The sequence below is a fragment of the Poecilia reticulata genome, chromosome 9 (assembly GCF_904066995.2).
Source record: "Poecilia reticulata chromosome 9, P_reticulata-male-v2, whole genome shotgun sequence".
NCBI lineage: Eukaryota > Metazoa > Chordata > Actinopteri > Cyprinodontiformes > Poeciliidae > Poecilia > Poecilia reticulata.
In genome coordinates, this window is record NC_088838.1 from 11910642 (window position 1) to 11926747 (window position 16106).

A 16106-nucleotide genomic window follows, 5' to 3' on the forward strand; every position below is an offset into this window, starting at 1 on the left:
ACATAAATTATTCAGGATTATTAATACAAGAAAGGCTACTTGACTCAAGCTCAGTCATATTGTATTGATAGCGCAGGTGAAGATCAAAGACTAGTTTTAAGTCCACACTTTGACTAGGCCATTCTAATAACAAAAAAAAAATATTTTTCAATCAAAATCATCCCATCAGAGCTCTGGCAGTATTTTTATTGGTTTTATTCTGCTGATAGGTATACCTACAAGCCAATTTTGTGTGTGTGTGTGTGTGGGGGGGGGGGGTTCCCAGCCTCTTTGAAAATACTATCCAGGATAAACCTGAATTTAGTGTCACCCATTTTCCCATCTTTTGTATCCCTCCAGAAAAAGCCTCTCGACAACATCATGAAATGTGGTTTGTGCAGTTGTCTGCCACCAAAGTGTTTCACATTGGGGGTGGTGTGTTTGGGTGACTTGCAGCATTAGTTTGTAAGTTCAACAGTTCAGTTTCGATCACATTTTACCAGAGCACATTCTTGCACATGATCACTGTACAATGTTGCATTATCAAAAACATTTAAGTAGGATTTCCTATGCTTTTTTAGCAACAACTTTCTTCTTGTCTGAGAACCAGAAAAGGCCAAACCCGTGTCCCTAGTTGTAAATGAACAAGTCTCCTCTTGTGTATGTGTTCATTCAATAAAACTACAACTGTCTGTGTAAGCAAACATTGTCTGTATGGTTGTTTTTCTTCTGTGGGAGAGAAGTCTGGGTCCCCCTGAAAATGTTAGGTAAATACCCACAGCCAGAAGCTATTTTTACTTTCACTTCGCTCCACTTCCAGTTTCTGCTTGAAGCTGACTGGGCAAACCGTGCCGTGTCTGCGCGACTCTTCTGCCCTTCACTGCTTCCAAGAATTCAACCACTAATAGCTAACAGTATGTGCCCTCAGAACACCAACACCACGAGTGTTTGCTCCCTCCACAGCACTGCTTGTAGTGCTTAGAGACATGTGGTGTCTGACGTAATACACAAAAAGTTTGGGGGGGGGGGATGTGTTTGGACTCGTTAAACCTTAGGGCAAATGATACAGCGCCAATAACACATTATACGTAATTGGTAAGTACACGTTTTTATATTTCACAACAGCACAGTAGATAACATGTTCTTGTGCCAGAAGATGTTAAAAACAGACATCAGGGTGAATCTTCACTTTACAAAAACAAAAACAAAAAAAACAACCCTTGAAACTTGTGTCGTGATGAACAATCTAGTAGTAATGTGAGAACCCCAACTTTGTGGTGTAACTATATACTTTTTTTTTTTTTTTTTACAAGTTATCCCAAAATATCTAAATGATCTCAAGATCTGGTGTTTGTCTCAGTCCAGGATTTTACATTGTTTTTAATTCGCTAATCCTTGTATTCACTGATAGGTTTTGGGACATTCTCATGTTGAAGAGTCCAGTTCTGCTTCAGCTCTAATTTCAGAATTTCATTAATCAACATCTGGCAAACAGTAAAATTGATTGTGGATTTTCTGATGGTGAGCTGGTCCGGTCCTGCAGCAGCAAAGGATTTCCAAACAAAGAGACTTCCAGGCCTGTGCTTCATAGTTGGTGTAAGGTAGTTCTCCTGAGATGTAATAACTGGTTTACGCCAAACATGTTCTCTGTTCCACTAGTAAATAATTGCATCAGAAAGTCGTCTGTCCAAATCCTGGTCTTTGTTTCTATTCTCTCTGATCAACTTGAATCAAGCCTTTAAACGTTTCTTGAAGAGGAAAGTTTTCCACCTTTGACCTTCAATGCAAATTAAACTTATAAATAAGAAATGTTTGATTTTAGAGGTACACACTTTCACATCAACCATGATGAGACCTTGCTGTCAGTCTCATAATGACACTTTGACTTCTTTTAGCATCTTACAGCCGGCTTTCAGTGTAAAATGACTTCCATGGCCAGAACTGAGCATGTTGAAGCTTAAATCCCTTAGGTGGTTCACAAGGATTGAATAGTCATCTTTCTGAAGGGCTCTGGTCTTTCAATTTTACCATTCTGTTCATGGAATTACTTCAAGGTTCAGTTGCACACCACACAAAAGGTATGAGATTTTAACAGAGTTGGGCGTCTCCAGCAGTCAGTGGCCGGGAGGCGGGCTACTGCCTGGACACATCACTAGTCCATAACAGGGTAGATTGTACATTCATTTATTGAAAAACGTTAAAACACACAAAGACATTCATAAGGCATCCTAATCTTTTCACGTGACTGTATACACTCGTTTCAAATATTTATATAGGGATTCATAACACATTTCAAAAACTCCCAAAACATTACTGACAACTTTTCCATTGTGCCCTTAGCCAGGGGCTACACCCCTGTTTACGAACACAGTGCTATTGCACAACCAGTTTAAACAGATCTGCTCTCTTAGTTCTACTCAGGACTTATCTTGTTACCTTCCACAATACTTGTTTACACTGCCAACATCCACACAAGTGGGTCTAGTCGAGCATTGCTTGTCTTTCTGTGTGAGCTTATGCAACAGACCAAAGCAATGTTTTCACACTGAAGAGTTTGGCCTGTACTCACATTGATTAGATCCCGTATAAGCAGTTTAAGGACTAATGCTTTATGGTGATAACTGGGTTCGAGTATTGTTGGGTTTCATTTGTGTGTCGTTTATTTCATCCCTTCAGCATTTTGTAATATAGCAATCTGGGTTATTTTGTATCTTGCTACAGACTTTTTACACTCAGTTTGACGACTGATTTCAATGAACGACTCACACTGGTTTAGCGAGGGTGTTGAATAACAGAATGAGGTTTAGATTAACAGTTCCCAAACGTCAACCAGTGTACTTTAGAAATCAAAGTAAACAAAGTAATTAAATAACATGTATCTGAGCCATAATTCTTAATAAAAGTACTTAAAATTGTTATTCTGATATGGAGTTAATATTTATGTTATTATTACATTCCAGTTTGATTGAGGTCTAGTTGAGTAATGTTTGACTTGTCTGAGATCACAAGTCACTTTGTACTTGTTTTTAACAAGTTGAACTTCTCCAAAGGTACAAAGAAACATGAGCATATCATTATGGGATTAGCCTCTTTGCTCTGGCAGCTTATTTCAGAAATGTTTTTATTGTTCTTTAATTTGTTTTTGTGTCTTTCAGTGATCTCAGAATATTTGTCCAAAAAGCTGCACCTCTAAGCAACTGTACCCTAAATCTCTTACAATAGTTGCCACAATCAACCATGAGTATTCTCCGTTTTTGCCTTCCATTTAAGCTAGGCCTGGCTTGGTGTTTCTGTGTTTAGCCATCTTTATATAGAGAAATTATTGAAATACAATTAATACAATTGTATGTGAGCGCGCACCCTACACACCTGGCTTTAAAGGCTACGTTGGTGCCGCCCACCACTCACCTTAAAGGTGAATCCGCACCAACATTGACATAGAGGTTTATTCATAAAACAAGTGGCAAACATCTCCACTTTTAAAGCATTAAGCACATTTGTGGCATATAAACCATGAAAATTTAGTTGCATCTCAAATGCCAGTGCCGTTGAGGAAAACTGCCCTCGGCTAAAGCCCAGTGATCTATTCTGTCTCACCAGATCTTAGCACAGCCCATCCAATGTGTGTTAATGGCAAGGAATGATGTCTTTGATGCACCGCTCCCCTGCGGTCTTGATATATTTTTGCCTTGAATTTCCTGGCCAGCTAGTCACACAGACTGTCTGTCATCTCTACACCCTCAAGTCACAATGCTGGCAAATCCTTACATAACCAATATGGGGTTGTGATTACGTCGTCTAGCAGATCAGAGGTGTAACAGTGGCAGGTTAACTTGGGCCATCTCATGCCACCTTGGTCCTCACAGAGAGCAAACACAGATAGAGAAAAGGGGTTAAAATCCTAGCTTCTAGTGTTTTGTGAAAGATGCTAATGACTTGATTAAATCAGCTGGACTTCCAAGATAAATAGCATTCAACTTATATAATCAACCAAATTTAATGTTATCTTATTGAAATTATTACGGAACTGGACAGCACTAACTGGATCCATTATTAGATACTCCAATTAAAAGATGAAATCAGTCAACATTGGCAGCTACTCAGTTCTTTTAAGCATCTAGATCTGGTGATCTGGTGTGGATGTGCAGCCAGCAAATCCACTGGAACTGTGACATGACGATATGAACCAAAATTTCTGAGAAATGTTTCTGAAAACTTGTTGAATCTGCAATTCATGAAGAATCAAGGCAGTTACGAAGGCAAATGCGGTATAGAAAAAAAAGTGCACTTAAAGTACATTTTACTGAATACGAATCCATCTATATGATTGGATTTTACTGGTACTAATTTTACTGATTTGATTACATATTTCTTGATAACTTAATATAAACTTGACCAGCTCGTCTTTTGAAGGGCCTTGAAACTAAATAGATAAATTAAAGTGGATCAAAATCTATTTATTTTTCGCACATTCCGCCCTCATGACTTGTTTGTTGCTACATCTCCTGACTGCACTGTCTGCACCAGTGCAGTCACTGACCCACAACTCTACCATAACAAACCAGCATCATATCTAATTTCCAAGGTTGTAAATCTCCTCTTGTGCTGCTGATGCTTTGTGGTAGAAATGAACATGCAGGCCACGGTGATAGAAACAGAACCATAACACACACACACACACACACACACACACACACACACACACACACACAAAAAGAAGGCGTTCCCTGTTTATTGTGCTTTTTAAAAATATGTAATAGTACACGTCATTATTCATTCACTCGTCCGTTTAGGTGTATTACTCAGTAAATGGATTCGTGTCCTTGTGGGTGGATGACGAACAGACATGTAATAACCAGAGCCAGACAGAGCTGCTCAGAGCGCTCCGGGGCTCCGCCGGGCAGCCAATGGTGACACGTTGTTCTTACCCGTGACATCATCATCCACCACTCCTCTTGCTAAAGAAGGAAACAAACATCCATCCAGCAGAAGAAGAAGGGGACGGGAGACGGAGAGAGGAAAGAGGATAAGGCAGGAGGCCGAGGAAGGGACGTTTAAAACCGTCTAAATCCGCCTGACTGAGGACGACGACACAGAAACGCTGCTACGGAAACGGAAAATAAAAAAAAAAGGGAACTCCACATACTCCACTTCGACCTTTTCTGACAAAGACAACCGCTTTTCCTGTCCTCTCGCGAGAAACCCATCGATTTTCAGCAGGTGATCATCTTGGATTATTGCTTCTTTTTTTCTTGAAGTGGATTGGCGTTACAGAGAAAGCGATTTGTATTGAGGTAACATACTATAGATGTGTGCTTTTGATGAGATAATGGCGACCTTTACTGATGGATTAAAAGGTCACACGGTATGTGCTTTGCGGTGTTCAACCTTTTGTCTTTGCCACCTCCACCATGTCCTCCTCCACCTGACTTGAAACATCACAAGTCCTCGAACGTGACTTTGTGTTTAAAAAAAAAAAACAAGGGAGGGAGCTGAGGTAGTGCTGCTTACAGTCTCTGTTTTTCAGCCTGTCCCGAGCTGGGGGATGGGGTGAACCAAAAGCCTGTTAATTCCTGTCTACAAATAGAAAATTTATAAGCCGAATATTCAAGTGGAGCGAGAGAGGCTGCTCTCAAATGAAACCCACAGCCTTTGCTTCGACGGTAACGTAATTAAATAAAACAAGAGTGTCGGCTTGTAGTTGGAGGTGTCGGGTGAGACGAGGTTTCGCTCGACGTGAGAGCTTTAAAAAAAAGTCGCTTCTAAGCGACTAATGGTGATTATATAATGAGGATTTTTAACGTTGCTTTGTTGGGGACACTTTGGAAATCCGTATTAGGTGCAAGTGTGGCGATAAATGCGAGACACAGTGAGATTTAAAAACAGGAAGCAAGGAGGTTGCAGACAAAGGAGGAAAGAAGAAACAAAGGAAGGACGTATCATTCTGGCTTGGCTATTGAATGTTTCATGAAATACCACCATTAGGGCTTTTTCTATCAACTTCTGGTGGTTGTTTTCAGTTTTATTTAGTTTTTATGGAGGATATTCCCCAGTTTCTGTCCTGTCCTTCACTGTGACTCAGGACTTTCCAACCCCTCCAGCAGGGCCTGAAATATGAGCTTTCCCTTTGTTTGCTAAAGTTAACCCCATATATGTTGGTTTAAACTGGTCTCTTATAGAAAACAAAACAGGCTCTCTCATAAATTCCTGCTGCATGTGTGTAACATTTTTGTGAAAGGAAACTGTGGTGAGTGGTTGTGTGTGCTGGAAACTCCCTGCCTTGCCCTGTCAGGTGGGTATTCTAATGCACTTCATTAAGGTCACAATCTTGTCAGATCGAAAGCCTTTGGTGGGTCAAATGACAGTTTTCTGACAGGCAATACAGACATGACATTTCTATCACAAGGCATTTTGTTTATTTGGATAGTGACTAAAGTGAAGATCAAAAACTTATCGCAACTTTTGGCTATAAATTAGAAATGCTCTGAATTTTACTGGTAAGTCATTTTAATTTTTAGTTTTGGGCTTTGTGTTCTTTGATAGAGATGGTAGTTTTGAATCAAATGGAGAAATTAACATAATTAGATCACCACTCAGGTTTTTTTTCCCTAATGTTAGATTTCCATGTAGGGGTGGGCTTATATGGGCATAAAGTTTTAATCTTTTGTGATATTTTTTTGTGATTGTGATGATGCCAATTTCTTTGATGCTTATTCCAATCTTGGACAATTCCTTTTATTTATTTATTAAAAACCACAACATATATACCGAAATACTTAGTGCAGCTTTTCTGTTCCAGAAATTGGCTATATTTCAGATTTTAAAAAATGAATTACGATATTATTTCATCTCTGCATTCAGGCACAGGGTGTTGCTTGATTGTATATAGAGATAAATCAATGGGAGTTGTTAGTTTTTAATGCATTTGTTGAATATGAGAAGAAAAATCTAATTTGTCAGCATTTGACCTGCCAGTCAAGACTGGCATCTCTTCTCTGAATCTGTATTCACCTACAGTGAGAGAGTCTAACAAAAATAATTCACTAAAAATAAAGATGGCCCATTATCAAAAAGTCACATTGAGCGGTGCAGCTGTGCTGCTACAAAACACACAATAATAACACTCAGCCATAACTTGAAATGCAGCATGTTTATCATTACCCAGCTGTGGAAAATAGTTAGTTTTGTTAGTTTGTTGTAATCACAAAATGACTAACTCTTATCCCATAACCATGCTATTAACAAGCAAATAATAGACAGCATGATTGCTTAACACTATAGGTATATGTAGACAGGTCTGTGGTTTGTGTGGCACGTGAACCAAAAGGTAACGGATGAGCCAACACTATGAACCATTTCATGTTGAGCTTTAGTTGCCAAACTAGGGAAGACCAGGCATGCCTTAAAATAATTCAATTAAAAATATACTGCTCAAAAAAATAAAGGGAACACTCAAATAACACATCCTTGATCTGAATGAATGAAATATAATTGCCAATAATTTCCATCTGTTGTCTATTCCATTTGCACAGCAGCAGGTGAAATTGATTGTCAATCAGTGTTGCTTCCTAAGTGGACAGTTTGATTTCACAGAAGTTTGATTTACTTGGAGTTATATTGTGTTGTTTAAGTGTTCCCTTTATTTTTTTGAGCAGTGTATATTCAATAAATCCAGATTAAAAATGTCTTTGTGAATATGTTCTTTATATTTAAGCAAATGTCAAGAAAATAAAATTTGAAAGAAAAACAAACTGAGGAGTGACAAGCTCATTAGTGGGCACGACAATACCGAATTAAAATGCTCTTTATGCAACTACAAAAGAGTTTTCCGGTGACATGATAATTATGTTATTGAACCACTTATTAACATCTATATTTATTATCAATGTGGGAGGTTTTGATCTTCCAGAAGTTTCTATTCTAGCTCACTCACTCTCTGTCTGGTGTTTTTCAAGAGTTTGCAGTTGAACATGTGACTCGAATGGCAGCGGCCTTTTGTAAGCTTTTCCAAGAAGAGCTTTATTGACACAGGACTAGCTTGTTGGTGTAAAGGGGCATGGAAGGAGGGTGCGAGGGGTGGGGGGGTTTAGCAGAGTACTTTGTGGCACTTGCTGATAAGAAGCCCCCAAGCGTTCATATACATGACATCCTAAAAAAGAAACAAAAAAAAAAAACACCTGCCGGCCTCTTCTTGAAAATTGACTTGATTTTTCTCCCGTTTGTCTGTGAGCTGAATATAAACAAGCTTTTTAAGCCAATCAAAGTGCCTGTCGTGTCACAGCAGAGCCAGGCCAAAGGTTGTTTACTAGGGAAATATGAGGCTCAGATGATATGCTAAATCAACCTCTCAATAAGGATGGGCAGATCTGGGTCTTCCCGTCTGTTCGTCAGAGGTGTTTTTGACGTGTTGCGTAAAAGTCAGTGTGTCTTATTACACAACTTCCTGTGGCGTTGCGCTGCATCAAAGGCAAACCATAACGTCACAGCACTACATGTTCTGCCAAATTGCTCAAGCTGACACAAACACACACACACACACACACACACAGAGGCTTGCTTTTCTGTGGCACAGGAAGTTTTCCCAACACCTTGAAACACAGGACACCTCCTGAAACTGCTGACCTACTTTGTTGCTTCTCTTTTGGCCAACAGAAAGTGATCGCACCTGACGAGAAATGTTTGTTGTGCTGTGGAGCAACAGCTTGTGAGTCAGAGCTTCGCTTTGTGTTTTTATCATTATGGGAAGTACCATGAATGACCCGATAAGGCCATGAAAGGGAGTCACTGTGGCGGCCTATGAGGAAGAAGGGCCAGTTCATCAGAAAAGGTTTTGACAAGGAGTGGACAAAATGAAGAGACAAAACAAAGAACGCTGTGATCGGAGAGCCGTGTTGAGGAAAAGCGATGAGCAGAACAGAGTGAGCGCTGTTTGTTGTCTGAACTTCCTGTGGAGAAGCGCTCATTACTGTATTCGGGCTAAAGGGCAAGTCGAAACAGAGACGTGTATTTTGACTTCTCATGGTCTGAACCTGCTGTCAGTCAGACTATAAACTAGATCAGCAGAAAAAGCACTTTTTTTTTCTTTCAGTTCTTTCTAAAGAAAACGTGCTTCTCTCTCTCGCTCTCTCTCTGTCGCAACAACGATAATCATTCACACTCTGCTTCTTTCTCTTCCTCTGTTAGCAATGGCTCAAGAGACGAACCAGAGCCCGGTCCCCATGCTTTGTGCTACAGGCTGTGGTTTCTATGGCAACCCAAGAACCAATGGCATGTGCTCTGTATGCTACAAGGAACACCTGACGCGACAGCAGAGCAGCGATCGCATGAGCCCCATGAGCCCAATGGGTAAGGCATCACACAAAACATGAAAGTCTTTGTTAAATAAGTTATTATAATAATTATTCTTATTTTCCCATGTACCTGTAGGCATATTTTTTCCTAAAGATGCATAATTGCAGTAGGACAGGCATATAGCTATCCCAAAGCAGCTGATTTTTGTTTTTTTGATTCATTCTATTAATTTTACTGCCTCTTATGTATAAATATGTGCACATTTCCCCTATGTATATATATATATTTAAATCTCCTTCTGTGTTTGTCATTAAGGCTCCACTGCTAGTCCTACCTCAGAGGCCTCAGCCATCCAGAGACTAGAAGCCAGTCTAGCCAAGGTTGACGCCTCCCCTGCCTCCTCACCAGACATGTCTAGGTCAGTAATGGCTGCAGATGGCTTGGCTCGATCAATAAGCTCTCCTCGCATTCAAATCTTTATAAACATCTTCCTGACTAACGGGACTCTCGTTCGATTTTTTATTTTTATTTTATTTTTTTGTTTAAATCAGCAGGACTGTTCAAGGATCTCTTCCTGTAACCCAACAGATGACAGAGATGAGCATCTCCAGAGAGGAGAAGCCAGAACTCCTAGAGCCTGGTGAGACATGTCGCACATAAAACCTGTTTTGTTTTTCAGACACATGCACAGACCGTCGACAGCTCAGACACCTTGACCCTGCTTGGTAAGGTCCAACGGCAGGCCTTGGTTTATTTCTGATGCTTTGCAGCACAGCTTAAATTTAACAGCTGGTTTTACTTAAAGCTTCTGAGAAGGAGATGAAGTCTAAAAATAAGCCTGTTTAAAAATACCTCTAAACTGGAGGAGAGAGTCAGATTAGATCCTGCCTGCTGGAGTCCTGCTCAGCGTAGAGTGCTGTTTTCCAACAATGCCAGTGCGTAGATGAGAGGCACACAAAGCAGACATGGACTGGAAGGAGAATGACACATTCATGTAAAATTGCGTGAAAATGTAGCTTTAGTTATTATTGTCTGTCTTGATTTAGTTTTTTTTAAAGCAAAAATTATTCCTATTGCTCTGTAACAACATAGTGCTACACGTGTAATAACATTATATATAACATTTAATTATTTTATTATAGCTATTAAAAATATAGAGTGAGCACTGGCAAAATTGAAGAATTGCGTTCAAAAGCTTTCTCCAGTATTTCCCTCTTTCTTAGAGTAACAAGCACCAGCTGGTTAGTTTTTGCACTAAATTCAGGTCACTCCTGAATCTTTTTTTGCCAGATTAAAATGACTTTAAACTGTAAAAATTGTATGATTGGAAATTTTAGTAACTTTTTAAAACAAAAACCAGTTCATGCATGAAGCAAAGGAAATTATTTGGGATAAATATACACAGTAATTGCTGTTTTAATATTTTTGCTGTTGTAATACTTTGCTGTACCCTGTTCTGTGGCATAAATACATCTTTTTTTTTCCTTTTCTCTTTGTCTGTAGTTGTAAGCCAGCCTGCTGCTTCTAGTCCTTCTCCTGTAGCTTCTCCCAGCACTGAAGAAGGCAAGGGCGAAACCCCCAAACCGAAGAAAAACCGATGCTTCATGTGCCGCAAAAGGGTGGGCCTTACAGGTAAGTTATCAGACTATTCCAAGACTAGCTTTATTTTCCACAAGCCACTTAGTTTTTCCAGTTCCATTTGTTTTAATGAGGTTCTAAATTTTGCCCTTTTGTCCCAACAGGGTTTGACTGTCGCTGTGGTAACCTATTCTGTGGCATCCATCGATACTCCGACAAGCACAACTGTCCCTACGATTACAAGGCCGAGGCTGCCGCCAAGATCCGCAAAGAGAATCCCGTGGTTGTGGCTGACAAGATCCAGAGAATATAAATGGGGGGGAAACGGTGTTGGAAATGAGGAAACACCTTGCGAAAGACTGGAGAATGAGTGAAAACCTTTGACATGAGTGCGAGTGGCTAAATCAAAAGGACTTGATTCGCAAAAATTATAAAAAAAAAAATAAAAAAAATCGAAAGACCCTACCTGAGGGAGATGCATGAATGATCACTTTTTCATTTTCATTAATTCATTAGATTGTTTTAATCTCGTTTTCTGTGGTGTGAATTTGCCGCCGTTGAGTCCTTTTCCTTTTTTGTTTTTTTTTAATGTGTTTTATTAAGAGCAGACCAGGCACGATGTCCAGGATATGCTGTGCTCCCCTCACCAGTACCAGGTTGTCATTTTGTGCCAAACAGCCATTTTTACTAAACTTTCAAAGCATTCAGATTACAAAGACAAAGAAATCTGCCCACCTTGTCCTTTAATCCTAAAGAAAAAAACTTCAGCGTCACTCTTGAACAGGAGGATTTTTTGTCATTTTTCTTTTTTACCTTATTTCTCCTAGCTTTACCTACCTCAGAGCTGCTGTGTTGTTTTTCCCTTCTATCTGAATCCCTGATTGAACCTCCAATCAGCTCACCTGTGTTCACTTTCATAGTCTGGTTTTTCATAATACACGCAGAGATCCCCCACTCTTCAACCAAATCTGAACAACAAACCCGACTTGGAAAAATGGTCCCAGATCTGATTGTAATCGATCGCCTGGTGCCGGGGCACTAATGATCGGCCTGAGAGGGCGGACGCCGGCACCCGTTCCTGATGAGCCTGGTGCGTGAATTTCAAATGTTGCAAGGGGCATAAATGAATGGAATAAATGCATGAGTTGCTCTTCATCTGCTTTAGTGTTTCAGAAATATCACTCGCCTTAGGGGTTTTGTGGGGCGTTTTATTTCCAGAGACAATTATCCGACTTTTGTCTTTTTTTTTTTGTCTTCCATTGTACTGATGTTGGCGCATGGACTTGGTGAATTTGTGGACTTTATCCTTTTTTATTTTGCGCTAACACAACAGTCATGTGAGCACAGTGTGTGTGTTATTACGTGGGTGTGTCCCCCCCCCCCGCCCCTCCCTCTTCCTCCCGTCCTTTTTAGCTGTGGAGCTACCCGGTTTATCAGCACATGTTTACAGAAGTACAGGAGCATGCCAGAGCTAGATTAATGAAAAATAATAGAAACTGAGATTAGATGTAACTTCTCATCTGTCAAGCGTTTATCGATCTATAGAGCGCGTGTGTGCATTTTTGCGTGTGCATGTGCACTTCCCTGTGCAAAAAAAAGTGTGTTTTCATGGCTGCCTGACACATGTATGTTTGTGACTTGTTACTTTTCCCCCAGTGAGGATGCTTTTCATTGAAATAACTGAGTTTTTTTTTTTTTTTGATTCTTAGTTATATGCAAATTTGTACAAAAAAGTGAAAAAAAAACAACAAACTGTGTTGATATTTATGTATTGCATATAATCTTGCTATCCAGCATTACAACAGAATAGTATCATGTAAATAAAACTGTACAGAGAGACATAACCAAGCCTCACTTACTGTTTTGTGTTTGTACAGCCAACCATTTCAATTTAATTTTGGGGTTTCGGTGGGCTAAGCCTCTTATGAGTTTCGTTGCGCAGGAGAAAAGTAGCACAGTAGCAGTAAGCATAAAATGCTTTTGCAATTTCACTCAATAGCTTAAGGTTGGTGAAAAAATGGAAACTGTCAACATACACGTTATTAATATGCATCTTTGTGAGAGATGAATACTTTACTAAGACACTTAGACAAAATCAAAAAAATACAAATATGCAGTTACTCATATTTATGGTTACTTATTTTTCTTCTTCTCCCATGTGTTCACTTCCCTCATTCTTGCCCGACAAAAAATAAGTCAAATCAAAAAGTTGAGCTTAAGATTCATCAAAACGTATTTCTATTATTGTTGGTGGTTATGGTTGACGGATAACGAAAGCCAGATCTTACGTTTTTCAGCAAATTAGAGGATTTCATAAAATCTCTCAAAAAAGATTTTCAATATAAAAATGTCCATGCACTCTCCACTTTGCTATAAAGTCATGTCTAGGTCGTTATCCACCACTTTTCTGACACTTTTTCCTTCCACTGAACTTTCTGTTTCCTAGCTCTGAAACAGCACTTTGTGAACAGCCGGCTTGATTAGCCATGACGTTTTGAGGTTTGCCCTTTATGCAGCGGCTGCAAATGACTCAGCACAGCTACCGAGTCAGCTCTCTTCCCCATGATTGTAGTAGGCCAGAGCCTTTCTGCATTAAATATCATTTTTGTTATTGTTGGTTTCATTTGCCGACTTTCATTTTCTTGTTAACTATAATCCTGAAATCACCTTTTCAATTAAATTACTGAAATAAATTTACTTTTCAATCACAATGTAATGTGTTAGTTAAATCCACCTTGAAAGGAATAGTGTTAAAGAATATATAATCATCATATGGTATAATTTTTGTGTGCCAGGAGAGTTGCTCAACATACAAATCACATACATACATCACAATGCAGCTCAATAGAAATCCCCTTTTGTTCTTCAGCGTGTAGACAATGTAATCTTTGTGACGTTCTGTCATAGGGACACCACATGAGTGGAGCTCAGCTGTCTGAGCAGCTGTTCCTGTGACGCCATCTGCAAACACACACTGTCCTGGATCTCCCCCATAACAGTCTGAGAGAAAACACACACACACTCTCCCTCTCTCTCACACACACACATACACAGTGAGGGCTGGCATGTAAAGTGCTAAGCCTGGATAAAGTGGAGCAGGATCAGATTCTTCCAGGTTCCGGGGATTAATATTTCCCGTCTGACCCAGACGAAGTTTGAACCGGTGTTCTGAATATCTGTGCTACCTCGTCAGATTTTCCTACAGTAGCATGGATGGATAGCTATGTCTGTCTGTGTCGGTTCTACGAGTCTAAAACGTCTACCGTGATGCTTACAACCCGAAAACTACAGCAGGCTGTGTTAATGTTCGAGACTGAAGTGGAAGCTTAGGAGTTATGCTTAGCATAGCGTTGGAACAATTTATATACGCCACAAAAACACAAAAATATCACGTCCTTCATCAGAATATCCTATCCGTTTAAAACAAAAAGCTATCGTAGATGTTTGCACTAATGTTTTTATGAGAATAGCCTACCTTTAAAAAAATATTTTAAATACAGAGGCATTTGTAAGAATGAAGGTGAAACAGGTTTTTATTGAAATTAGATTAAACACAGACATCTACAAATACAGATCACAAACTATTTTTTGCGCATTAATACCCTGTATGGCAGTCTGTTATCAAATGCAGCGTAGACACAACGTGTCCACCGGATTGCGCAGGTCACTGTACACCTGAAATGAAGGGATATGCTTATATTAAATTATATTACATCGCTATTACACAGCTTCAACATCTCATAATACCTCTACCAACATGCTCTACTTAGCTGCAAGTAATGAATCTGTTTTACGGGTTTCTTTATTAAGGACGACTGTTGACATAGGATATGAGAGCAACAATGAGCTTCTCCATTAATTAACAGCCGTTACAGCACTGGATTCTCTTTGACCTGCTTCAAAATAAATATTTACAACCTGGCACAAACAAATTATTCCACCTTAGCTCACTTCTAGCACACAAACAATCATAGCAGCACTATTCTGTAAGTGCTTCTAGCTTACTCAAACTAACAAGTATTTGATTTATTTCAAACGGGTCTTTAAAAACGAGCAATTTGTTGAACAGAAAAAAATCATGCATACACAACCAACAAAATAATTTGCTTATCACTCCTTTTCTGTTTGAAAGGGAGTAGGATGAACACATATTTAAACATTGGGGATAACATTGTCAAGAAACCTGGGAGTAGTAATGGACTCTGACCTAAACCTTCAGAACCACATTAAGACAGTCACAAAGTCGGCCTTCTATCACCTGAAGAACACCTCCAGGATTAGAGGACTTATGTCTCAGTGAGATCTAGAGAAACTCATCCATGCGTTTATCTTATTAATTACTGCAACAGCGTCTTCACTGGTCTGCCCAACAAATCAATCAAACAACTGTAGCTGATCCAGAACGCTGCTGCTTGCGTTCTCACTAAAACCAGGAAGATAGAGCACATAACACCAGTTTTAAAGTCCCTACACTGGCTCCCTGTAGCTCAAAGGACAGACTTTAAAATACTGTTGTTTGTTTATAAATCACTGAAATTAGAAAAAAGTTTCACAAATCATAAATATGGATTAGAATATTCTGCTATTAGTTGAGAATAATCTAGTCCAGGTTTGAAGTGCCTAGGTGCTGTAGTTTTTTTAACTAGAGTTTTAAAAAAACTACTAGAGTTGAATAAACTACAAAGATGGGGAAGGTAGTGAATAATTAGGTGGAATCGCCCTTTAGCCATTTCCCGAATCGGAAGCTGGAATCCGAAACCAACTTCAGCTTCGTATAGGTGGAAAAAGACAAAAAAACTTATTCTAAGTTTTCTGAAAAATAACTTACCGAATAACCAACGCAGCGATTTCAAACATAGCACTCCCGCGGCCTACTTGCCATCGCTGCGGCCTACTCGTAGGTCAAGTACAAGACGCCAAACTAGGCCTCGATGAACATGGAGACGATTTCAATCGGATCCACAAAAGTTTCAGCCATAAGGCTGGACGTCCACTCGGATTCCGCGTCTTGGGAAATCATTTTTAATCCAGGTCCCAATGTTCATGAATATCAGACCAACAGTTTTGTGTCTCTGTGCAACCAGGTGCTAGCCGTATCTTTTTTTTTTAAAACGCTCACGTAGAATCTGCGTCATATTTCTATTAAGCGTGGCGCATGCGCGTCAGGTTCATTAATAACAAAAATGGCGCCATTCGCCACTGTTGCCAGATTTGAGATTTTCCACTCCAAAGACAGGGTAAACCTACCTGTAAAACCT

At 39.6% G+C, this 16106-nt stretch overlaps 2 protein-coding genes across 7 annotated transcripts in view; one reads left to right on the forward strand and one right to left on the reverse strand.

The window, feature by feature from the left end:
* Positions 1–15770, reverse strand: part of tmc1 (transmembrane channel-like 1) — a 36554-nt gene extending 20784 nt beyond the window's left edge. For 3 of the 4 annotated variants that reach the window (XR_014088874.1, XM_008419121.3, XM_008419117.3), the window contains exon 1: positions 4908–4996. The gene's annotated coding sequence lies outside the window, so the exon portion shown is untranslated. Of the gene's footprint in view, positions 1–4907; positions 4997–15676 lie in introns of those variants that run through there. The other variant, XM_081610545.1, reaches the window with a different exon arrangement.
* zfand5a (zinc finger, AN1-type domain 5a) lies at positions 4967–12692 on the forward strand. Of its 3 annotated transcripts, none has more exons than XM_017306615.2 (6): positions 4967–5273; positions 9163–9324; positions 9586–9688; positions 9822–9910; positions 10774–10902; positions 11013–12692. In XM_017306615.2, exons 2-6 carry the CDS (start codon positions 9165–9167, stop codon positions 11159–11161), a joined length of 630 nt encoding a protein of 209 aa, XP_017162104.1. In that variant the 5' UTR covers positions 4967–5273; positions 9163–9164; the 3' UTR covers positions 11162–12692. The 3 variants fall into 3 exon arrangements, with proteins under 3 accessions (XP_017162104.1, XP_008417345.1, XP_008417346.1); XM_008419123.3 differs by having other exon boundaries at positions 4970–5199; XM_008419124.3 differs by having other exon boundaries at positions 4971–5199; positions 9825–9910.
* Positions 15771–16106: the final 336 nt, after the last annotated feature.

What these genes read in the sequence shown, in the direction of transcription:
- zfand5a (XM_017306615.2), top strand. Translation starts at nt 9,165, where the DNA reads ATGGCTCAAGAGACGAACCAGAGCCCGGTCCCCATGCTTTGTGCTACA. An exon ending in GAGCCCCATGAGCCCAATGG is followed by an intron (nt 9,325 to 9,585) that starts GTAAGGCATCAC and finishes TTTGTCATTAAG; the next exon opens with GCTCCACTGCTAGTCCTACC. An exon ending in GCCAGAACTCCTAGAGCCTG is followed by an intron (nt 9,911 to 10,773) that starts GTGAGACATGTC and finishes CTTTGTCTGTAG; the next exon opens with TTGTAAGCCAGCCTGCTGCT.